At 39.2% G+C, this 25813-nt stretch overlaps 1 protein-coding gene across 5 annotated transcripts in view; it reads left to right on the top strand.

Annotated features, from left to right (window-relative positions):
• The window catches only part of NBEA (neurobeachin), a 462643-nt gene that overhangs the window by 102626 nt on the left and 334204 nt on the right, over nt 1-25813 (top strand). For all 5 annotated transcript variants that reach the window (XM_026033944.1, XM_026033943.1, XM_026033942.1 and 2 more), the window contains exons 8-10: nt 3553-3699; nt 14149-14346; nt 15063-15196. In XM_026033944.1, coding sequence (XP_025889729.1) covers nt 3553-3699; nt 14149-14346; nt 15063-15196 — 479 coding nt within the window. The remainder of the gene's footprint in view (nt 1-3552; nt 3700-14148; nt 14347-15062; nt 15197-25813) is intronic.

Below are 25813 nucleotides of genomic sequence, written 5' to 3'. Positions count from 1 at the left end.
TTTGTAAGAGACGTACAGCTAATAGTTTGAATATGTGGGTTTTGTATATGGGACAATGCTAACCATGGTTTTATATTTAGCTTTTCCCATAGGAAATTATTGTGGTGTTTAGATTTTACTGTACTAGCTAAAAGTCATTCCAAGTAGTTCTTAAGAAAAAGAAATACATTTTTCTATCACATAAAGTTTTGAGTTTGGTTTCTGAGGCGATGTTTTAAATTGAGTTAAAAATTTCTGTGATGTTTGCGTTGATTGAGCATGACTATTAAATATATTTGAAATTGATGTAAAGTTAAGTTACCTGAGTAACATTAAGTGTAATGCACCCTGTTGCTTTAGGCATTACATAACTAAGAAATTTATAGCAAGAGATCATCTCTATTGTGATGAATTTACAGTTTTAAGACAGGTAACAAGGCACATTAAAATGATGGAAAAAAATAGAGTTGAAAAAGAGAAACATAGAAAAATGTCGAGAGATTTATAGTTCTAAGCAAAGTCTGTCAGTTTGTAGTAGTAAGTTTGTCTTACAGTAGCAAGTATATCTTGAGTCTTTTACTGTTGATTTGACATTAATGAATAGGCACTTGACCAGTATTAAAGACACAGAGCTAAGATTAAGGAATTAATATTTAATTAAATCTGTTAACAAATACAAATTAACTGCTACAAATTACATCTCTGAAACACTGAAGAATATTTTTGAGTAGGAGACTTGTAGGAGAGTAAGAGAGATGTATTCTTTTATTGTTGGCCCAAGACATTAAAAGATGTAAGATTAAAAGATATGCTATATTGATTTGGCATAGCACTCTACAGTTGCTTGCATAGTTCTACTCATAATTCAGCTTGGAGCAAAGACAGAGTGATACTGGAGCACAGACAGAGACCATTCATGTTTACCTGAAGGTCAAGTATAACTGTAAGTAGACCTGGATCTGTTAATTGGACTGAGTTTAAATTGTCTATTCCTAATCATTTCAGTGAAATCATATAAATCCTTCAAAATGTTTTTCTGTATCTTTGTCTTACTTTCTGCTTTGGAAGAGCTGAGAGGTGTACACTTCATGATGTAGAAAACCAACTCTCTTTTATTCTGGCTCAAAGGTTTGGCTGGGGGAAGCAAATAAAATAATAATCTCGTATTCTTCACCCTCATGTAAACCATTATAAACTTCCTGATTGAGCTGCTACTTTCAAGAAAAGGCAAAGCTTTCAGTTTTCATGGGACATGGATTCTTCTTGGTAGTCTAAACACTTTCTGATAGGTGAGAATGTGAGGACTCAAAAGTTAGCTGACATCTCAGAGGATCTGTCCTAAGCTACTAGTTATTTGTCAGGGAAATCTGCTCTTTTTGATGACAAATGCTGATCATGTGAGATCACAGTAAGGTCACAGAAAGTCCTTTGCCAGGTTACCAACTTGGTATGTCTAACTTTCACACCAGGATGCTTGTATTCTCACCACTTTTGCACCCAAATTTTCATTTTAGTCAGAAGGAAATGCATCTTACGTATAAAGCCAAGAATTTATCCTTAGTCTACTTGAAGTCTTAACAGTATAATGGAAAAAAATACATGATTAGTCTGGTTAACACTGACATTTACAGTTCAAAAGATAAACAGTTAAAGTTGTAGACACAAAATTCCTGGTATCTCCCCCTCTTTCTGATGCCTTGCTCATTCTCCATTTCCTTGCTGGGTCCTCAGGTTGATGGCTGCAAACTGGGGGCAGGTGGGTGCTGCGATTTGCCAGCAAGCTAAGGGAAGAGGAGAAGGATGTTGGTGTCTTCATCCTCATGCTTGGATCCTCCTGGGGGCGTCTTTGCATGTGCACTAACATGCCTTTAAATTAGGCTTACCTAAAACTAGTTAGGCCTGCCTAAAATTAATGCTTTTTGTTTCCTTGATAAATGAAAGTTTCTTTATTGATGGATCCTGAGGAATTGCATCTCATTTTTTAAGAATAGAAATTTTCCATATTGTCTTCATTCAGAGTCATGTAGGCATTAATCAGGGATGGTTAATTTATTCATTTTTTCTTCAATTTATTCTTCTCTACTTTCTCATATCACAGAAAGTACAGTCTTTTATTAAAACATGCTTGGTTTATCAAGCTTTAGTCATTTTGAGATAGAGATTTTAAGTTTCTAATAAGTTTTTCCTTTTTTATATCTGCTGTATGATAGCCTTTAATTTATGAAAAATACCAGGTACCAATAGTTAGCAATATAATTTTATAACAAAAATCTGTTGGATCAGAAGTAGAAAATAGAACAGAAACTGCACCTGTACATCCCCAGGGGCAGGACTTCGCATTTCCCTCCCAAGAACTGGAAATACATCAATCTATGATTTTTGTACTCTGGAAGACACTGAAGTAAAGATGACAAATTCTTAACTCTTTAGGCAAGACTCCCTTTTTCCTAAATTTTTCCTGGACTGGTAGCAGTTAAATATTTTGACTCCATTCTCTTGACTGAGACTTTTGTTTGGGTGAATCTGAGTAGCTCAGAGAGATGAAAAAGCAGACCTCCTAGAGTCTACCAGTTTGTTGACTCTTTCAGAAAGTGATACTGTCAATATTTCATATTTCTCTTAAATAAAGTACATATGACCCAAGGAAGCTGAGAGAGTAGCCTTGTGCACAGTGTAGTGCTACTAATGGAGCACTTTGTAGGGCTTCATGCTCTGTAATTCACCAGATTTCTGTTCTAGACAGTGAAGATCTAGACTTTCATTTGAATGCTTTTTTTTTAAGCTCCAGAATAAAACCTTTTTTTTTTTCTTTAAATAAATTATTCTGAAGCAAGAGCACCACTTCATGTAGTGAATAATAGAAATGTGAGGATGGAGAATTACAGGAGACCTTTTGCATCTGGACCAACAGTTGTGGGAAGGAGGAATGGAAAATAAGGAAAATGAATCTTTCGACTTTGTCAAAAATCAGAAACGAAGTTTAAGGTCAAACAAAATCATGGTGGGCAGTGGTCATGGAAGAAGATTCTACGCAAGTTGGAAACTAGAGAGATCCATATTTGTGTTTCTGTTGCAGATGTATCATGTGATCTTGGATAATGATTTCAGATATGAACCAGCTCTGGGCTAGGAGTTGTTTAGGTTTGTTAGCACAGCACTGAGGGAGTAGTGTGTTTGAACATGTTCCTTGTTAACTTTGAAAATACTCAAGTACTTGTGTAGCAGCGATAGTTCTAATTATAAGAAAGCAACTTCCAAGTTTTCATATTTCCTAGAAGGAAATAAGGAAGGTTATTTAATTTTCTCTATTATATGTCAAAATTAATAAAAACAACTCCTACTAGTCAGTTATAACAGAATTGTGATGCTGAGCAAATATATACATGCCTACATGTATAAATAAGTGCTATTCAAATTGAAATTGTTCATTGCAGGTAATTGGGTATTGACATTTGAAATGATTGATTTATTATCTTAATTACAGCCTTATATTTTGCCTCCATTAGCTATACCTACATAGTATTTCACTGTATAGTTAAAGTCCATTAACAATAGCCTCTTTTTTTTATGCAGAGCTATGATAAATGTTTTCTTGGCTCTTCGGAGACTGCTGATGCTAATCGAGTGTTCTGTGGCCAACTCGGAGCAGTGTATGTGTTCACTGAAGCACTCAACCCAGCACAGATTTTTGCAATACATCAGTTAGGACCTGGATATAAGGTAATAACGGTTCTTAAAAGCACAGTTTTGTACAACTGGACATGTCAGAACATAACTAGTAGTTAAGTTGAAAAGTTCTTTGAATGTAGATACTCCTCTGAGAATTTAGATTTGTTTTGTGTGGTTTGTTTCCAGGGCTTTTCAAGTTTTGTAACTAATCTTTATTTCCACCAGCTTTTTGAAAGATGCAAGGAGTTTCTGTAAAGCATAGTCAAAACATGCTTGTAGGTGGGTTTTATGAGTCGTAACCAGATTAGGACAATTTTTTTATTTGTTATACTGAAAACTGGAGAAACGTACCCCCTTGTGCCCTGTTTTATGTGTAAAACTGGAGTTAGAATAAAGTTCAACGAAGAATAATAAACTTATAAAAATTCTAACCAAAAACACACTTTTGAACTGTTTTGCCGAAATCCAAGTTGAGCTTTTTTTAATGCTTTGCCAATGGTGCTTCAGGGACTGTTTGGACAAATAGATGGTATGTGCGTAAATGTGAATCTTTAATAAAAACAGTCTCAATTATTTTGGGTCTGCCTCTGTGTGTATTTCATCAAGAAAAGCAAAGCAGATGTTTTGTTGAAGTCTGTGGAAACTACCAAGAGAGAAGGCTTGAAAATGAATGAGCAAATCTAACATCTGCTGCAGACTACTGAATTTCTGCTCGCAGTTACTGTCAAGTTTTCTTTTGCTGATTTATGAAATTTGCAGTATCAGCTGGAGAAGACTTTTGGGTTCTTAGTATGTACTCTATAACTCAGAGCAAAAAAAATTTAACAAGTCAAATAATATTAATTCGATGCAATTAATTGTAAAAACAGCTGACACTTGAATGATATGCCAGCTGAAAGTATCTTTTATGCTGTGTATGTAGTGTGAATAGGTAAGTATACTGTTGTGCCCCAGGGAACTGCTTTTTTTTTTTTTTTCCCAGATGTCTCTAAAAAAGAGTGCCCACTTGAATCTTTAAGTATAACAGGGTGTTTAAGCAGAACATTCAAAACAGAATATTCAGAATAGCAGAATCTACTATACTCAGAATATAGCAGAATATACAAAGGTAGGAGTCCAGTAGAAGATTAGTAGTTAAATCTTGGCTCTCTTCTGATTCTGGGAAGCCCGTGATGGCTCGGAATCGGACAGACCTTTTGGTGAGGACGTGACACCCTGCACAGGTCCCGTCTGGGGAAGGGCTCAAAAGCACTTCGGTCTTTGGAGCTTTCGATAGGATATTGTTAGAACAAGTCTGCTCATCCTTCAGACAGGCAAGCTAAAGGGTGTTTACGTGAGCAGGGGCTGCTTTGCCTTCCGATAGAGATGAGAACTTCACAGGTGTCATAATCACCAAGCAGCAGCTGCCTCCAGGCTCCTCTGTTGCATTTAGCCATTGGAGTTTATCCTGTGGCTAGGGGGTAATGGCAGTGCTGCATGGACCTGTGCCTACTCAGCCGAGCTGTTGCGTCCATCACAGGCTCTTCAAGCACAGTAGTCCTGTGGTTAGGATTGCTTGCCTGTAGGAGAGGAAATTGGTTGCTTATTGTTGATGGTTAAAATCTTTCCTGGAACTAAAAATATCCAAAGTAATTTGAGAGAAGCATATCACCTGCGCCAATGAGGAACATTTTGTTCCAGACTTAATATTGTATTTTGTTTGGACAAAGACTTTTGCAAATATATTTTTTTTTGGTCATACATAAGAGAGTTAAAGTATTCTTATACTTAATAATACATGCAATAAATCCTTATGAATTCCATGAGCTCCTGGATTTATGGCAGCATCCTGAAGTGATATCAAGCACAGATAAGCCAGCAGTTTTGTTTGTTCACTTTCAGGAAGTGAAATTTATTGCGTGATGTTTGTTGAGAGCTTAGGGGCAGTGCACAGCCTGCATGGACGATAACTGCCTGTCACAGCTAGTGAGCGAGTGCCTGCGGGGAGGAGCCTTGCTGCTCTGCTCTTTGCCACCAGAGAAGGGCTGGTGGGAGATGTGGTGGTTGGAGGCCGTCTTGGGCACAGTGACCATGCAATGATGTGGTTTTCAGTTCTTGTTGAAGTCAGGAGGGGCGTCAGCAAAACCACCACGTTGAACTTCAGGAGGGCAGACTTTGGACTGTGTAAGACATTGGTTGGGAGACAGTCCTGAAGAGCAGAGGGGTCCAGAAAGGCTGGATTTTCCTCAAGAAGGAAATCTTAAAGGCACAGGAGCAGGCTGTGCCACTGTGCCGAAAGGGGAGCCAGAGGGGAAGATTATGAAAAATGGCCTGTTGCTGACGCTCCATGGAAAAAAAAAAAAAAAAAAAAAATTACCATCTTAGGAAGAAGGAGCAGGTAGCTTGGGAAGGGTACAAGGAATCCCTAGGGTTTATAGGGAGGAAATTAGAAAGGTGAATGCTCAGATGGAACTCATTCTGACCTCTGCTGTAAAAGACAACAAAATGTTTCTAGAAATACATTTACAAGAAGAGGAGGGCCAAGGAGAATCTCCATCCTATATTGGGTGTTAATATTGTCACCAGGAATAAGGATAAGGCTGAGGTGCTTAATGCTGCCTTTGCTCAGTCTTTAATACTCACATCAGTTATCCTCAAGGTACTTGGCCTCCAGGGCTGGAAGACACCTATAGAGTGCAGAATAAACCTCTCATAATTGAGGAGGAAACAGTCAGTGACCTGTTACTATGCTTGGACAGCCACAAGTCTATGGGACCAGATAGGATCCATCCAAGAGTTCTGAAGGAGCCGGCAGAAGCGCTCACCAGGCTGCTCTCCATGATCTATTAGCCGTCCTGGCCAACAGGGGAGGTCCCAGGTGACTGGACGCTGGCCAGTGTGATGCCCATCTACAAGAAGGGTCAGATGGAGGATATGGGAACTACAGCCCTGTCAGCCTGGCCTCGATATTGGGGAAGATTGTGGAGCAGATCATCCTGAAGGCAATTGACAACCAGGGGATCAGGCCCAGCTAACATGGATTCATGAAAGGCAGGTCCTGCCTCACCAACCAGATGTCCTTCTATGACCAGGTGACTCACCCAATGGATAAGGGAAAGGCTATGGGCATAGACTACTTAGACTTCAGTAAGGCCTTTGATACAGTCTCCTACTGCCTTTTCCTGGAGAAGCTGGCAGCTCATGGCTTAAACAGATGTACGCTTTGCTGAGTGAAGAACTGGCTAGATATCTGGGTCCAGGGAGTGATGGTGAATGGAGTTAAATCCAGCTGGTGACCGGTCATGAGCCGTGTTCACCAGGGGTCAGTGTTTGGGCTGATCCTTTGATCCTCTTTAATGTCTTTACCGATGATCTGGACATGTGGATGAGGGGATTGAGGGCACCCTCAGCAAATCTGCAGATGACACCATGCTGGGAGGAACAGTTGATCTGTTTGAGGGTAGCAAAGCTCTGCAGAGGGATCTGGACAGGCTGAATTGACGACAAATACTAACTGTATGAGATTCAACAAGGCCAAGTGCCAGGTCCTGCTCTTCGGTCAAAATAACCCCATGCGGTGCTACAGGCCTGGGGCAGAGTGATTGGAGAGCTGCACAGCAGAAATGGGTCTAGGAGTGTTGGTTGAACATGAGCCCGCAGTGAGCCCAGGTGGCCAAGAAGCCCCGTGGCCTCCTGGCTGGTATCAGCAACCGCGTAGCCAGCAGCACCAGGAAAGGGATCGTCCCCTGTACTCAGCACTGGTGAGACCCCATCTCAAATACTGTGTTCAGTTTTGGGCCGCTGACTACAAGAAGGACACTGAGGTGCTGGAGTGTGTCCAGAGCAGGGCAACGAAGCTGAGGAAGGGAATCACAGAATGTTCAAGGTTGGAAGGGACCTCTAGAGATCATCTAGTCCAACATTCTCGCTCAAGCAGGCACACTTCGAGCATGTGGCACAGGGTGGCAGCCAGGCGGGTTTGGAAGACCTCCAGAGAAGGAGACTCCACAGCCTCCCTGGGCAGCCTGTTCCACTGATCTGTCACCCTAACAGTAAAGAAGTTCCTCCTCACCTGGAGATGGAACCTCCTGTGTTTCAGCTTATGCTCATTTCAGAATATTTCAGAATATTTCAGAATATTTAAGGTTGGAAGGGACCTCTAGAGATCATCTAGTCCAACATTCTCGCTCAAGCAGGCACACTTCGAGCATGTGGCACAGGGTGGCAGCCAGGCGGGTTTGGAAGACCTCCAGAGAAGGAGACTCCACAGCCTCCCTGGGCAGCCTGTTCCACTGATCTGTCACCCTAACAGTAAAGAAGTTCCTCCTCACCTGGAGATGGAACCTCCTGTGTTTCAGCTTATGCTCATTTCCCCTTGTCCTATCGCTGGCCACCAATGAGAAGAGCTTGTCCCCTTCTTCCCTGCATTCTCCCTGGAATGGAGCACAGACCTTGTGAGGAGCAGCTGAGGGAGCTGGGGTTATTTAATCTGGAGAAGAGGAGGCTCAGGGGAGACCTCATTGCTCCCTACAGCTACCTGGAAAGAGGTTGTAGTGAGGCAGGGGTCGATCTATTCCCCAGAATAACTACAGATAGGACAAGAGGAAATGGCCTCAAATTGCATCAGCAGAGATTCACGTTAGACATTAGGAAGAATTTCTACACAGAAGGAATGGTGAAGTACTGGAACAGGCTGCCGGGGAAGTAGTGGAGTCACCATCCCTGACTGTGCAAGACATGTAGATGAGGCACGTAGGGACATGGTTTAGCGGGCATGGGGTTGGAGGGTTTACAGTTGGACTCAATTATCTTAAAGGTCTTTTCCAGTCATCATAATTCTATGATTCTAACGGATTCACACAGTACATATTTTCATGCTAAGTAACATATCTGGTAGTTACTACCATATCCTCATTACAATGTTGTCGAATTCTTACTGATTTGTTAAAAATGTTAATGTAGAGGGATTTTAATACTTTGGGAACATATTATATTTTTAGGTTTGGAGTGAGTTAGAGCACACTTAGTGCCCAATTCCTTCATGAAGTAGTTTCCTTCCTTGACTAAAAATCTGCAAGTAGTTTGTATTCGTAACGGTAAATATGTTCATTAATGCCTTTGGTTCCTGTTTTTCACTGCAGAAGCCTCTGAGAGGCTGGTCAAAATATGCAGTGAATGCTTTACCGTATAATTTGATAAGGCAAGTATTCATTAAAGAGTAATAGTGTCCAGAGGAATATAGCAGGGGTTACCTTGTGGTTGTTCTAGAGCTGTTGCTGCTTTGAGGCTGCCAAAATCAGAGACATGCAGGTTTGCTGTCTCTGGTCAGCTGCTCAGGGCAGATTCTTCTCAGAACCCCAAAGAGTGCAGTCCCAACAGTAGTTTTTGGCTGTTTCTAAAACAAAATAATTTCAATAACAGAAGGAGAAGAACCTTTCTTATGCTTTCTCTTTGAAAGCAGGCTCCAGCAGCAATCTTGAAGACAAACTCTAAACCATTTTCAGTCCTGGTCCCTCATTTTACTGCTTTACTCTGCTTTCCTGCTGTTCTTGGAGGCTTAGACACCATCAATAAAAGTCATTCTTCCAGTTCTACATTAGGCACCTTTATGTCCTCTCATTCCTCTCTTCACAAATGAGTCCCAATCAGAGACTGAGGAAAGAGCAGGTTCTTTCCCTGTTAGGCAAGCTGAGGAGCAGGTTCCACAGAACCACAGAGGTGACACAGTTTCTTCCTGTAATCTGCCCACGACCAAGAGAGTGAACAGACTCCCAGAATTTAGAAATCTTGGAAATGCTACTGATTGCTGGCTTTATTTGTGTAATGGAAGCCTGAGATGTGCCTTGCACTTCAAGTTTGCCTCTTTCATGTCACAGGAAGGTGTTATTTAGCTAAATTCCTCCAGATCCTGTGTGGGGACAGTGATCCATCCATTCAGAACGTTTCTGCATGGCATTTCTTAGTCCAAAGGAGCCTCCAGCAACAGGTAGCTGGAACTGCTGGACATCAGATCACATTCATGTTTGTATCATCTGGCTTGTTGATGCAGGTTGTCCTTTTGGAACCTTTTCCTTTAGTCATTCATTAAATGTGTTATTCATTCTAATTTCGGTCCTGTTAGTTAACTGTTAGTTAAGGAGCTTTTCAACCTTCCCAAAAGTTCAGCTATCCTGGATACATCCTAAGCTCCAATTGTGCCAAAATTTTTCTCCCAAAGGAAAATTAATCCAAAATGCTTGACAATCTTTGGAGAATGTCACACAGTTCTTCTGAGAACAGAGGCTAGTACTTGGCCTTTCATTCAGATGCCCAAACAGTTGTCCCTGATTGCATGAGGTCCAGATCGAGGTTACCACATGTGGAATCCTGAGAAACCTTCCCTTGGCCTCGCGGTTGACATGAGTGCCTAGCTGTGAGGATGTGGTATTGCAAGCAACGCTAAAGCCGGGAAGTTCAGGAAAAAGCAGAGCAGAGCTTTTCTTTGTCCTGCAAAGAAAAGAAAAACTGATTCTGTTGCTTTCCAACCGCAATCCACCTTTGTTGAAGGACACAAGTAGATGCCAAGAACTTTAGGATTAACTTGAGAAGTCTTTAAAATCAACTGGTACCTCATTACACATTGCGTGCTTATTGCAGAATAGTATAAATGTAGAGACAGTTGTTCAAATTTCCTTGCCAATCTTGTATCTCAGATGGTTTTGTATTAGCGTTTGGTTTAACGCATTGACATGCAAAACTGATTTATTAAGATTGTGTACTTTTAGATACTAAATTCCCAGTTGTTGTTCAAGTTCTAATTTACATGAATATTTTTGAACAAAGAAATGTTTCACTGGGTATGTGAGTAACAATACTGAAAAGCTGCCACGCTTGGTAACTATTGTGAAGAATGCATTTTTTTTTCTTTTTTAAAGAGAAAAGGTTTTTGTTTTTTAAGAGGAGAGGGGAGGAGACACTGGCAATAGAACAGTTTTGCGTCTTCTTTTTTCAGTCTTTCCAAATTTGACAAACATCTCCTTATTCTCAATTATATTTAGTAGAAGCCTGTTGGAATTCAGTTGTTGGAGTCTGCGCTCTCCTCGGTGCTGGGTGCCCTCCCTTGGAGTCTTGCAGCCGCTGATCAGGACTTCCACTCGCCCCCTGAGGGTTTCAGAAGCTTCCGCAAGGAGATGGAAGCGAAGGCAGCGGTTCTGCTCTCCCGCTGCCCTTTCTGCTTCCATCCTCATTCAGTGAGGGGGAGAGGGATGTGGGCCCAGCTGGAATGCGGAGGGGCTGCCCCACTGAATAGAGCAGCCAGTGAGGGGCTCCCTCCAGTGTGGGAGGAAGAGAGGCGTCCGAGAGACACGTTTTGGTGCTGCATCCAGAGGGAAGTTTCAACATGAGGCCCTGGAAGCCGGGGTCACCCCCCTGATCTCGTGCCCAGGCTCAGGCTGCGTTTGCGGGTGGCTCTCTGCACTGTTTGCCCTTGGTCAGCGCTGCAGCCTCAGTCACGTCGTCACGGATGCAGTTTGGAGCAAAAGGCGCATCAGACCTGTGTGTGCAAACACATGCACTCCTCGTAATTCACATTGACCTACCCCAGCCAGAAGTGCAGGAGAGTGTTTTATGTTTGACTGCTGAAATTGAAAATGCTACCGGTAGCAAAATGGGGGAATGGTAAATCAAAAAGCAGCCTCTTTGGCTGGAGTAAATCTCTCTCTACCCTTCCTTTGTTTCCAGTCTTGCAGGAGCAACGACTTACCTTCTTACCTTCTTCTGTTTATCCTGTGGCTTTTCACCATATTTCAAAAATGTTACATTTTCTTTTATTGGTCTGTATTGTTTTGGAGGGTGGTGTTATGCTTTTAGGCAGCTTCTGCACAGATGCCAGGAGTGCATTCCTCCAGTGACCATTAATTAACCATTTGCAAGTTGAGCTTAGATGCTTGGGAGCTTCTATCTTCCTGTGCTTGTTTTCTCCCAAGCCCTTGCTACAATATGCATATACTGAATTTCAATTTGTATAGAGAGGGCTGGTATTAGTAATAAAGGATTACAATCTATTTGAATTTACAGCTTTTCTTTCTATCCTATTACAGTAATCTTTGGGCAGAACTCAGTATTTCCAGCTTACAGTCTCTTTTGTTATGATGGCAGAAGATTCCTTTTATGTCTTTTTTTTCCCCCAAAAATGTGATGCAGTGTTATATTGATTCCTAGTTTATTTGCCTGACTTTCAAATAACCATCTTGGATACATTCTTGCATTGTAAACTCTGAAAAGCAGGAGATGGAGTGGAGCTTAAATCGCTTGATAAAGCTTTAATTTGGAAAGTTGCAAAGTTTCATGGTAATAAAATGATACAAATTTTGTCCTGAAATATTTTTTTGATAACTTTCTTCATTTTATGCATGTCATTTATATAAAAATAAAACATTCTGAGCTTTCAAATCTGACAAACCTTATGGGCATGAAAAAAATTTACTGGGTAAGAAGTGTTTTCATGTGGTAAAATAGCAAAGTGTAGCACATGCAGAAATGCACATAATTGCTAAAGTAAAAAAAAAAAAAAATCAAAAAATGAAAAAACAAGCTATTTCTGTCCTTGCAGGATGTGTACAGAGTTTTATCTATATAATTTGCAAATGCCTTTTGGGGAAAAAATGCTCCCTTCTTCAAGACAAGTCCATAATTTGCCGCAGTCATTTTTGAAGTGAGATGTAGCCAGCAATACGAACAAAGTGTCAGCTCTCAAGCTTTGAGCTTGAGGTTTCTCTCTTGGGATATTTCTGCTCCAGCAAGTGGTGCAGCACAGGAGGTTCAGAGTGAAAGCGTTTGGTGCCGAGGGCTGGATGACCACTCTGTGCGTTTGGGGGCTTGCTTCAGCCTAACTCGGAGGAGATTTCTGAGTTTCATCGGGAAGGAATCCTGCTGGGTTGCCTTCAAAACAGTTTTGCAAGACAGGCAGAGGTGCAGCAAGAAGGGGTAGTTGGGAGCTTCCCTCCAAAACTCAGCCCCGTTCCAAGCTGAAAAGCCAATGTAGATTTGTGCAGTGTCCCATTCCCATTCCTGTCGCCTCCCAGCCTTCCTGCCCGTTTTCCCTGTGCAGAGCCTGTCCCTGTCGTTTCCCACATGCTCACCTGCTCCCACAGCAGCAGCCCTCGAGTGCCCGATGCCCTCAGCCCACGTGCCACTTGTGATCCACATGCAGAAGGGCCGGTTGTCACAAGGACTTACCCCGTCAGGTGTCACCCACTCAAGCCGTTGCCCGTTGCCATCCCTTGCCCTTAAGCAAGGAAATCCTGTCAGGCTTCCAGGAGGGCTTTGCAAAAGCTGACCATGCTTTGTGAGCTTGCATAATGGGGAGGAACTCGAGGTGTGTTTGGAAATAGCAGTGGAGCCTATAAATTGCCTGCTTTGATTCTTGCAGGCTGGATAGCAGCAAACCTACAAAATCCTATTTTGTATGGTTTCATAAAACGTAATTTCTTAAAGGGTTGAGGAGAAGAGAAATGTGTTTCCTGGGACAAAAGAGATGAACACAATTGTATTTTGAAGTCAATGTATGGCTACATGCGTGGAAAATGAGCATAATGATTCATAAATAACTCTACAATAGATTATTATAAGTTGAGTAAAGATTTTGGAAAATACACCATTGAATTTCATATTGCATTGTTAAGTGGTGATCATTTCTAACAAATTTCTTGACTTATACCAGTACTGTGTGTTAATGCTAGTTATCACTGTCAAATAATTGTTACATGCACAAGTAGTTACATGCCAAGTAAACGTGACATTTTTTTGCAGAAAGGAAGAAATCTATCTTCTTGTGCTTAAACGATTTGTCACTGCTGTCAGGAAATCTAGTTTTGGACCAGATATGAGTTGTGATGTATTTGAGTAGGGGAGATTTTCATTCAGCCTTCCTTTATAAAAGCTTTATCTTTGAGAATTATTAATTTGAAATACGGCATTTATAATTTTATTTAAATTTTATTTATTTTCTAACATAAATATCTTCCTTGCAAGATATTTATATTCCTGACTGTTAATGAAACACGGAATTCATGCTGTTTAAAAACAACTGGTCCCTCAATGAAAATGATAGAGATTTTAATATTCTAATTTGAATAAATTTATATTGCATATAAAAGGCATTTAATTTATCCTATATTTGCTATATGTTGCATCCTCTGTTTTTTAATTTTAACATATTTATAACTGTTTAATATGATAACTTTTATCCCATGTAGTTAATTTTGATTCAGAGAGGAGGTATAAATAATACTACTTAAAGTACCAAATAATAAACATAAATAAAATAACACATGCAATATTAACATGGTGTTGTGGAATAGAGTAAAAAATGATCTCCTCATTCAGTAGTGTTAAGCAGCTGGAATATTAAAAACAAAATATAATTGATTCTATATTACTTTGCAAGTCTGAAGTATTTTATACAGATTTCCTGATAAGAATTTTGTTAAAGTATTTGCTTTATAAAAGTTGCTGTGTTTTGTTTTGTTTTGTTTTTTTCAGAGCACATTCAAATTTAAATCTGAGAGTGACATTCACCTGGCTGAGCACCATAAGCAAGTGCTGTATGATGGGAAGCTGGCAAGCAGCATTGCCTTTACTTACAACGCTAAGGCAACCGATGCTCAGCTATGCCTTGAATCTTCACCAAAGGAAAACCCTTCAATTTTTGTACACTCCCCACATGCTCTTATGCTTCAGGTTTGTGTCATCCTTGTAATAGTCATGATTTGTTAATTGAACTAAGCACAATATAGAAAAACCGTAATGCGCTGCTTCTAATTACTACCTTTATTACATATACACATTAACATTTAGTAAGTACCTGTTTACACTTGACATAACACTTTGCTGAGGTTATCATTTTTCTTCTTTAAAGCTGTTTTTGTCTTCTGTGCTCTTTGCATCTCTCTGCAAGCCTGGAGAACAGCATAGCATTGGGCTGTTGTCCATGGCAAAGCCTTTATATCTAAAAGTACATATTCCTCTGAATTGTTTCTGTGTTGCACACTGACTCAGTTCCTGCTCTGTGATCCCTGTTAGCTCACCATCACTTGGATAAGACAGTCGTTTTGTTGTTGTACAAAGAGGTCTTTATTTTGTATTATTTCAGCTGTTACTCTGCCTGTCACCTTAACGGACCTTTTTGCTCATTTTCTACAGCAAAATATATGTTTTTTTATTAAGAAATATGTATCTCATACCATGAGTTAGTTTGCCATGATACTGAATTTTCTCTGTTTAGTGCTTGCCTCCTGTTTCAAAGCAAGGTTAATTGACGTATAAATAATGAAACTAAGATAGAACAGGTCTCATGTAGCTTTTACTCAATTCAGAGTTAATGTGTTATGAAGGTATGAGATTTGTAATTGTCCTTTCACATCGATATTAATTGAGATTTTTTTTTATTAACCTAGGATGTGAAAGCTATCGTTACCCACTCCATTCACAGTGCAATTCATTCGATCGGAGGGATCCAGGTTCTTTTTCCTCTCTTTGCCCAGTTAGACAATCGACAACTGCATGACAGTCAGGTGGAAACAACAGTTTGGTAAGCTTTTCTCAATGAAAATAGAAAAAATAAATTCAGTTAACAATATTTTCTGTTCTGTTGTGGGAAAGTTTTATTTTCTTTGTTTTTTTTTTAATGCTGTTACTTAGATTTTACCTGTGTTTCTTAAAGAGTGGTACTATCTTTGAAAAAGTAATTTACTGCAGAGATGTGCAAATTATAGCAACCACGTGAAAAGATTCTAGGTGGAATTTGTCCTAAGATTGATTGGGTTACATAATAAATTAGAATCATTTCAGTCGTTAAAGATAGGTTGCTTTGTCAGTTCTCACAACTTTAAAATATTAATGTTATTTTACTTGATAATGCTCAGTCTATCTGTTAATGCTCAGTGTTCAGTTCATTTTCTTGCTCAAAGGATTGGCATTTGAATCTATGTTTAATAGTATCACAAATTAAATATATATATATGCATATATATCACATTCATGCTAACATATGAGCGGAACATTGTGACCATATTTGAGTTGCAGCGGTGGTTGTGGGTGTAGCAAGAAAAAATGGAATGAAGTTACAGGGAGCTCGCTGTAGGCTCTAAGTCTGCGCTGAGGCTGCATAAATACTCTGGGGTAGCCTGCACTGCACAGCGTAGAGGTCTGCCTGCACCAGGCCTCACTGCTAAACATCTTCTCATAGAATCAGAGAATCCTTAAGGTTGGAAGGGACCTCTAGAGATCGCCCAGTCCAACCCCCCTGCTCCAGCAGGGACACCCAGAGCACGGGGCACAGAGTGGCATCCAGGTGGGTTTGGAAGATCTCCAGAAAAGGAGACTCCACAGCCTCCCTGGGCAGCCTGTGCTCTGGCACCCTCACAGGAAAGAAATTTTTCTTTAAGTTCCTGTGGAACTTGTGGCCGTTTCCTCTAGTCCTATCGCTGCCCACCACTGAAAAGAGACCACCCCCTCCTCCTCACTGCCTCCCTTGAGGTATTTATACACGCTGATCAGGTCCCCCCTCAGCCTCCTCTTCTCCAGGCTGAACAGGCCCAGCTCCCTCAGCCATTTGCCATCTACTTTCTCATGACAGAGCCTTATCTGGAGGCAGCAGGAAGAGCCTAGAATTCTCAACAGGAAGGACAGGCCTAGACTTCTTGCTCGGAGGGCTGGAAGCGGGTCATGAGACTGGAAGAGGAATGCTCCCAAGCTGCTTTAGTCAGCTTCCAAGCACGGCAGTAGGGAGCCAGAACCTGTTGAAAAACATTGCTTTAGGGCTGACTTTTGTGTTTGAATAATTTTATAAAACAGAGTATATTGAGCAGCAAAATAATACTTAGTGATTTTTTTCTATTTTTTTCCTATTACATTTAACAGTTCAATAGTAAGTAGTTAACTAAACAGCGTATAAAAAGCACCTACAATTTTGAATGAAAAAGCTGAAAATGATACGAAGGCAGTTTCCCCGAAAGCTCATATATCATTCTAAATTCAGTAATTAATCAGTTTGTTAAAATTTTCTCAAATTGTCTGCTTTTCCTCTGGTAAATTATTTCTAGCTAAAATGGCTGTTGAGATATATTTTTTCATTTGTAATATAGTGTGAAAAAAAATGTGTTTCAAATGACTATTTTCTAGTTCAGTGTTAGAGATATTTACAGTCTTAAAAATAACTAATTCTACTTTTTAGCCATTCTGTTGAAAAAAAATGTTTTGGATGTTGCTTTGTGTGGGAAGTTCACTTTCAATAAATTGTTTTTCAGTATATATTTTGCATTGAAGTATTATGAAGTAAGGGGAAGAGGGAAAAAAGGTTTATTTGAAGTAACTGAAAAAAAATCTGTATGCTTATATTTAGTGGTGCAGCGGTGGGAAAACGCTTTATTCCAATTTAATAAAGAATATATGTGTGTATGTGTGTGTGTGGATAAAATATATGTTTGGCTTATTGATGAGCTGACTCTATAATAGGCAACAAAGCAGTAGCTTGCTCTGTTTGGGAATGCAGAGGGAATATAATGCGAGTTTTGGAAATCCAGCTAAAACCCTCATCTTCCTTTGTGTGTGGTCTTATGGAGTTAGTTGAACTGTAAGTAGGAAAAATGTTCTGCTTGAATAAATCAATATACTTGCTCTAAATTTAGCTTTTCTTCTAGCCAGAGCTGGAATTCATTATGCTCTAAGATGGTACAAATGTGTAATACAACAAGATGTGATGCCAGCTCAAGAGTGTATTCAAAAGACCTTCAAACAAATGGCTGCTTGGTGAATGAGATGCGAGCTAAATTACCACACTCTTGGTTTATGTGCATTATTTTCCACATTTTATATTTAATAGGATATGAGACAAATAATAAAGTATTTTAAGTGAACAAGTGACATATGAAGAGAAACAAGGAAAAGATTTCTCAGGCAAAGAAAGATGAAATGGAGAAGAGAAAAACAGAAAAAAATATGTAAAAGCAAGTGGGGAAATTTGAAAGTAGTTGTTGGAGTTGATAGAGGAAAAAAGTATGCTTATTCAGACCTTGCTGCTTGTCCTTTTCTTTTTTAGACAACTGCTCTTTTTATTTTTCAGATGTTACCTCTTTCAAAAATCAGTTTTTGAACTGAATAGCTGCTTATGCCCTTCTTAGCTGGGAAAATACAAGTGTATTCAGTTCAGCAAAACAAGGCTGCACTTCTTTCTGAAAAACAGCATTACAAACTGTTACAAAGTACATATTATTTCAACAGTACTATTCTTAAAGTAAATAACCTTTATATCTCTTTGCCAAAAAAAAGCAAAAGGGCCAGATATTACTTGATGACAATGGACCATCACATTTGTGGAGGCTTAGTACAGCTGTAGAATATACTTCTTTCTGGTGGCCTCTGCTGCCTTTTGTTTCACATGTTGCTGTGAGGTGGGAAGTCTCCATGTCTCCACAAGGAAAGTACCGTAGGTCTTCCCTCTATTTTTCTCAATCCTTTTCCCTTCTTCTCTTCCACATTTACTAAAATTAGTTTAATAAGTTCACGTTCTCAGTTTGGGGGGATATTTTTATATTGTAAAAACTTTGTTAAAAAGCTCAAAAGAGAACACTTTTTTGTCTCCTTTATCAACTGACAACTTTAAGCTTTGGTAAATTAATAGATTAGATGTAAATATAACTTGAGATTATATATATATGTTCTAAAGGTTACTAACTGGAAATAAAAGCAAATGTAAATGTTTTTACTGTTTTTCATAGTAAATATGTAGTGTCTATCTCTACCAGAACTTTCTTAAAAGTAATATATAAAAAATACCCTAAAATATGTTGCGAAAAAAAAAGATGACTTTTAATTTTGTCTTATTATTAACATTATTTTGACTCTTAAATATAATTAGTCCTGATACAAAATATATTACCCTTCTATTGAAGGTAAATTGGTCAAATGGAAACATCAGTGAACAAGGCAGGAAATAACTGGCATATTTAAATATTTAAATTCCTGCTTTTCATTTTTTCCTTTAAATGTTTTATCATATGTTTTGCTTTGGTCAATTAATAACCTCTACTCAGATTTTTTTTAGTAGTTTTTTTATTCACATATTGACTTTACTAGGTTTTTTTCTGCCACTAGTAATTTTGCTGCATCTTCTTTTTGTAAATGAACTTGGAGAAAAGCACAAAGACACTGTTTGGTATGAAATATATTTTGATGTTTTGATTTTATGAGGTTTTGATGAAAAATGCTTATTAAACTATTATTAATATCAAAATACTTGTTTTTTAATTGATACTTATTGATACTTATTAAAATACTTATTACTTAATACTGTCATGCATATAACTGAATTGTCTGTAAAATCATGGTAGCAAATTAAGTTAATGTTAGGAAATATTCTACCTACCTAATCTAATGTTTCCTACCTGCCTACCTAATGTTTTATCTTAGCATCATTCAGTATTTTTCTTGCAAGCCTCGTAGGCCTAGGAATTTCAATAGGAGGGTGAATGTGAAAGTCATCCCATTTCAACATCCTTGCATCCACCTTTGTGCCTGCAGGCCCAGTTCTTCATTCAGGAGCTTGGAGTTTGCCCAGACAGGTCCCAATAACCTTTTTCTCAAGCGTTACCAAGGGAGTGGGATCAAGTATCACCTTCAACATTTAGGATCTCCAGATTTAGATCTAGGCTTAGATTCTAAATCTAAAGTATAGAATTTTCTAGAACGATGATGACGAGAATGTGAATGTCCATATCAGACCAGCTGGATGATATTTATAATGAAATTGCAGTCATTGCTTGGGGTAAAATGTCCTTGAAAGTGGGGCATCTCTACATATGCAAGAAGATTCAGGAGTTATTTAGGGTGCTGTGTATTGACTGGACTGGGTATTCCAAAGTGTTATCTCGATGAGCAGAGGTCTGTAGTCACCTTCCTGTCCTCACAGGTGGCAGATATTTGTCTCATTCATATGAGACAAATGAGTTTGGATGAAACAAATTCAGCATTCTTCTTATCTTTCCTTTGTGATATGATATGTGAAGAAGGAATGAAAGGAAAAAAAGAAAGCAATATTTTCGCATTTCTCTCCAGCACATTTACAGAAAGATTACTTTTTTAAGTGGAAGCTAAGGAAGCACTTAGGGGAGCTGCCTGAGCTGCAGGAATTCTGGAGAATCTGAAGAAGGGTTGGAAGAGGTCTTGACGTATCATCTAATCCAGTCCAAGCCACAAAGAGTCTCCTAGAGCATGTTGCCTAGGACCCTCTCCAGAGGTTTTTGAATATGTCCAAGGATAGTCACTCCACAAGCTCTCTGGACAACCTATTCCAGTGTGTGAAATTCACAGTAAAGATGTTTTCCCTTACACTCAGACAGAGCTTCCTGTTTGTGCCCATGTCCTCTCATCCTGTCGCCAGCCACCACTGAAAGGAGTCTGGCCCCATGGTCTTTATACCTTCCCTTCATGTATTTATGGACACTGAAAAGATTGCACCTGAGCTTTCCTTGCTCCGAGCAGGGTTGAGTAGGACCAGCTGTCCTCAGCCCTACTTCGTACAAGATGTGCTCCAGCCTCTTAATCATTTTAGGGACATTCTGCTGGACTTGCCATAGTAAAACCATATGTCTCATACTGGGGAGCCCAGAACTGCCCCCAATACTCCAGGTGCGGGCTCACCAGAGCTGAGCAGAGGGGCAGAATCACCTCCCTTGACCTGCTGGCAACATCCTCCTGATGCAGCCAGGATCCCATTGGCCTTCTTGGCCACGAGGACACTGCCGCCGCATGGTTAACTCGGTGTCAGCCAGCATTCCCAGGTCCCTCTCCGTGGAGCTGCTCTCCAGCAGGTCGACCCCTAATCTGTCCTGGTGCCTGGGGTTATTCCTGCCCAGGTGCAGGATCCTGCACTTGTCCTTGTTGAACCTCATGAGGTTCCTCTCTGCCCAACTCTCCAGCCTATTCAGGTCCCTCTGGATGGCAGCACAGCCGTTTGGTGTGTTGTATTTCCTCTGCTCTCTCTCAGTGTGTCTCTTTTCTGAGTTTATTTCACCTCTAGCATCATTAAGGGACCCTTCTTGGTTTTGTGGCAAAGGTGCTTTAATAGCAAAAATGGAATTAATATGAATGAATAAGTCAGTAATGTAACACAGGAATTTGGCTGATATATACAGAACTATTTGACTTCATGTTTTGGTAGCGAATATACTGTGATGAAAACTCCTGATTGTAATCCTAATTTGTTTAACCTTATCTGAAAAACAGTAATATGTTTTGACATTGAGATGCCATGGGATTCTACAGTATTAAGGACATTTTTTTTTTGTTAATTAATTTCTCTCTTGAATATAGCTAGTATTGAGTTTTGCACATTCTTATAATTTGAAATAAGAGGGGAGTGCATTGCGGAGTTTTTTATATGAAAACAAGCCCTTGCTTTTTTGGTGTATGATTTATCCCTAGTGACACTTTCTCTCTTCATAGTAAGATGAGTTTCCAAAAGTTAGCATACTAATAACCTTTGATGGAGGTAATCATGATTTCTTTAAGAAGCTGGAAATAGCTTCTCCTAAAGATAACTAAGTAGAAAAAATGCCTGCTTCATTTCCTTTTGTAGCACTTCTTTAAATCATCTGTTGTTGACAAAATTACTGAGATCTTTATAGCTACCTGCTTACTTCAACTCAAGATGTGTTTTATAATGTACAGTCTAAGATGAAAGTTAGAGAAATTAAAGGAAAAATCGTAGAGGAAATTCGATCAGAAAGGGGAGCAAATAGAAAATTATCTATGCAGTGATTTTTTTTAAAACAAAACTCAGTTTTTCACTTTTATCTAAGTGCATCCGAGTGTTGTCCAAACACATTATTCAACTGTGAGGGTATGGCGCACACACAGTGAGCCTTTATCATATGAGGTTATTTGAATAAAAATGATTATCAGTGTTCTGGACAGAGTACTTAGTGAAGTGATAAGAACTCATTTCATAGGAATAATTTATCTAATTAGTTTAATTAGATTTAATATCAATGAAACGATTATTAGTTTAATATCAATGAAACGATAATAATTGTCCTCTTATTGGGAACTGCTTATCAATTTAGAATTTGGCAAAGTTCTTCCTTGTTCCTTGTTTGTAATAGTAGAAAGACTTCATAAACCTGGAGTCTCCATTGCGAGCTTATTTATTTTTTTATTTTTTATCTGCATAGATCCTTTAAAATTCCTGATACAAATAGATATAAATGTGTATTAAAGTGTACAATTTGTATTCTTTAATGAGTGAGTTGTATTTCAGAATAGTTGTCAGCAAAAGCTTCTGCTTTGTGGGTTACTACAGTATCATATTTTTTAATAAAAGGAATAACACAGACTGAGGAATGTAGTGTTAAACTGAAACATAATGGTTTATATTAAATCTGTAGTTCTAAGTGAAGGAGAGAAGCTAGGCAGTACTTGTAATTTCATTGTGTATTTTGCTTAAGAATAACTAGGAATTTTAAAGATAGGAACTCAAGAAATATAACAAATATAATGAATAGACATGAAAGTATCCTTAAAAATTTTCTCCTAAAATTAACCATATTTTCAGTAGAAATCATAGTCTCTGTATAATCTCTATTTTTCTTGACAAGTTTACTTCTACTGGGTACCATCTCTATCTTATCTTCCCTGAAGCCGGGCTGATGTGTTCTAGCCAGGACATGGTAAAGAGGTAGGATGCTTCATGGGCTGAAGTATCCTTTATATTTGCCTTTGTATTGAGGGGATTGGAAATAGGCAAGAATGGAGAGAAATTTTGTATGACAGTGCACAGAGTTTTGCAAGTTTAATGTGAGCCCTGCAGCAACCCAATGCATTTTAGTTGCTGGTAAATTTGTTAAATTCTATTTGAAAAATTGCTCCTCTTGGAAGGCAGTCTTCTAATAAATCTTACTTCCTAGATGTCAACAGTAACCTTTTTAAAATCATAATTTTGGCAACCTGATTCTGCTGATGCAATTTTTTATATTTAATTTTTCACATTTAACTTATTTTCAGTGGATGATATGATTATATAAATTGACTGTTTTTGTTAGTATGTTAAAATTATCGATACAATCCTTTAAATTAGGCAGTCAGTTCCCTTGAACATTAAACCTTTAGAATTAAACATTGAGGACAAAATACCCATTATGTGATTGTGGATTTATTGCTATACATAGATCAAAATGCTTGTTTGAGGTCAGTCTGAACATGGGAAAGGAGAAATTTTAAAGATATATACATATAAAATATATGGAAACTATACTAGTTAATCATTGGGTTTCTTCAGGCAGATTGAATGCTCTCTAGCATGAAGTGTATATCAGAGGTAACTCAATATGTGTAAAAATGGTGTTTTGTGCAACAGCTGTTATTTAGTGCACTTTCCTTTCTCCTTTCCACTCAAACAGAAAACATATCCAAAACAGGCATAAACAAGATTTAGAGTAATCTATTTTCTACCTGCCTTTTTGAGCATTTCCTTCAAGCAGTAATTGCTTCGGCGCTGTTTGTGCAAGGGGAGTTTTGGAAAAAAAGTCTTTTTTGATTTTCTGGTTCTTGCATGTGATGAAGTATTAGAGGTTTTTCTAATAACTTGCTCTTCCTGCCTAACTTAGTGGAACATTACACCACTGCAGCTCCTGTTTAGTCGTGTGCTTCTCTTCAGCAATAGTGTTGCCTCTGCAGTACTCACCTCTCCCGTTGGTGTTTGCTCGTTCTGCTCAGCTGCTTCTGTCTCTCTACTTGGAATTTTTCATGCATTTGACAGAGTAATGATGTATTTATGTTTGTTGTGCCAAAATTTGAATTAATGCATATTACAGTCTACTGTATTTATAGTTACCATCTTGGATGAGCCGGAGGAAGCCTGTAGCTGGGGTCACTGCTTGCAGGCCGGAGCAGGGCTTGCAGAGCTGGCTGGTGGCCAGCTTTGCCATACCTGGTTCTGCAGATGTGCAGTTTGGCTCAGAAATAGCAACACTTATGGCCTTAGAAACAGCCAACCTTCACAGAGATGTAGCCTGTGCTGGAACTGGAAGTGTTAACAATCATGCTCTGGGTGTCCCTGCTGGAGCAGGGGGTTGGACTAGATGAGCTCTAGAGGTCCCTTCCAACCTCAACCATTCTGTGATTCTGTGACAGGTAACATAATGAAAAGGTTGTTTGAGGTCTGTGTTTCTGAACTGGTAAATTTGCCGATTCAGTCTTTGTTGCCTAGAACAAGCTTGCCTGTCCCGATGGCAGTGGCATAGTTAAGTGTTAAGTAAGTGAATTAATCAGGCCACTCATTATCTCTGAGCTGACTGGTGTATTTTATGCATAATTTAAAGTGGAAAAAGAAAAAAAGAAAGAAAAGATTTATTATTATGGTGTCAGTGTGTTTTATTATTTGTGTTTGTAGTCCTATCAGAATTTCTCACCTTTGCGTAGAGGTTGTACTAGTGATTGTAGTAATATGAGATAAGACTATCTCTAGCCCATAAGCTTACCTCTAAGTAGATAGGACAGATTTAATTAAGGTTGAATGAATTGCAATGCAGAGAGATGGGCTCTGGGGAAATCAAAGAAGTGAAAATAGAATCTCCTAAATTTTAGTGTCATGTTCACACATGCACTTTTTTAAGCCCAAGGAATTTTTTTTTTCTGATTTTTGGTAGGGTATTAATAGTATTCGTTATGGTAATTTGGGTTCTAATTCCCTCTAAGAAATGTGCTTCCTTTATGCATAATGAGATGTCCTTCTGAAGTCATAAGGTTACTCATAGTGACTGACAGAAAGTGCCATCTATATGGACTTCTTCTTTGACCTGTTCAAATTTTAAACAGTTGTTTCTAAATATAAATCTTCAATTTTGAGTGTGTCAGTTCTGTAGAACCTTTAGCATGAGCTTCTTCTGAACTGCCACGAAGCTAAATTGCAGTTCTTAGTGGATATTGTACTTTTGAGGTGAATATCTAGTTATTTTAAAGATAAATATAATGAAAATTTTCTGTCAGTGTACCAAAAAAAAAAAAAAAAAAATGTTGATAACCTGTTTTGGAAAAGGTGTGACAGTTTGACAGGCTGTTTCGATAAAAGCTTTGGAGTTCTGTAAGATATGATATGTGTTCTTTTAGTGCTGACACTGTGAAGAATATTGTATGTGCTTTTAGACTGATATTGTCACCACGCAGTGATGAGTGGGACAAGGCACCATTCCATGTTCACAGCGTGAGCCTTGCCTACCCTGTGTACATTTCACCTGGCAGGATTGCTCACCAAATAGATGTTTCTCCCTCATCCCATTGCTAGTTTCTTTGAGCTGGCCTAGGTCTTCTATCTCAGTATTTATTTCAAAGCAAAGGATTGTATTGGGAAAGCAAGGGCACTCAAAAACAGTCATGATTTCTTTCTCCCAGTGAATGAATACGTCATGTGTTTCCATTGTGGTTTTCTTTTCCCAGTACAGTTTCACAGAATCACAAGAGGGTTGAGGTTGGAAGGGACCTCTAGAGTCCCTTCCCAGTCCAACCCCCTGCTCCAGCAGGGACACCCAGAGCATGGGACACAGGGTGGCAGCCAGGCGGGTTTGGGAGATCTCCAGAGAAGGAGACTCCACAACCTCCCTGGGCAGCTTCTCTTCTTTCTGAGTCTGTTCTCTGCAGTCTCTCTTCAGAGAGACTCATCTCTCTTCTCTTTATTAACTGAATCTTAATGGTATTAGTGAACACTCTTTTCTCCCTGTTCTTTCCGAACACTCAGTCTACAGATAGTAGACTTTCTTAAGTTTCTTTGTGCTTTCATAAATAGATAAATATGATCATCAGCCTTTTATTTGACCAGGACTAGATTTTTATCATGACTGGTCTGGAGAAAGTAAGGAGGAGGCCCTCTGTGGTCTGTGAAGGGCATTGTAGGACCCATATGCACCGTCAGCTGTTTTATTCCTCATTTTTGTGGTGGAAGGGACTTGTAGGGACTGAAGGTGTGCAGTGCTGACGTACATAGTGGCTGCAGGTCTTGCTGTTTAGCATGGTGCCTTTCTCTGGAAGGGAGAAGTTGTTGACAAGGTCCCTGCCTGCATCATTCAAGCACTGCCAGGTGGATCGTGTTCATTATCTCCTGCCTCTTCCAACTGCAAAACCTTTGGCTAGAATTGTGAGTTGGATAGTAAAATTTTGG

This window comes from Nothoprocta perdicaria, unplaced genomic scaffold, assembly GCF_003342845.1.
Source record: "Nothoprocta perdicaria isolate Ctin4 unplaced genomic scaffold, notPer1 scaffold_137, whole genome shotgun sequence".
Classification (NCBI taxonomy): Eukaryota; Metazoa; Chordata; class Aves; order Tinamiformes; family Tinamidae; genus Nothoprocta; species Nothoprocta perdicaria.
This window is presented reverse-complemented; position numbering and strand designations above follow the sequence as displayed.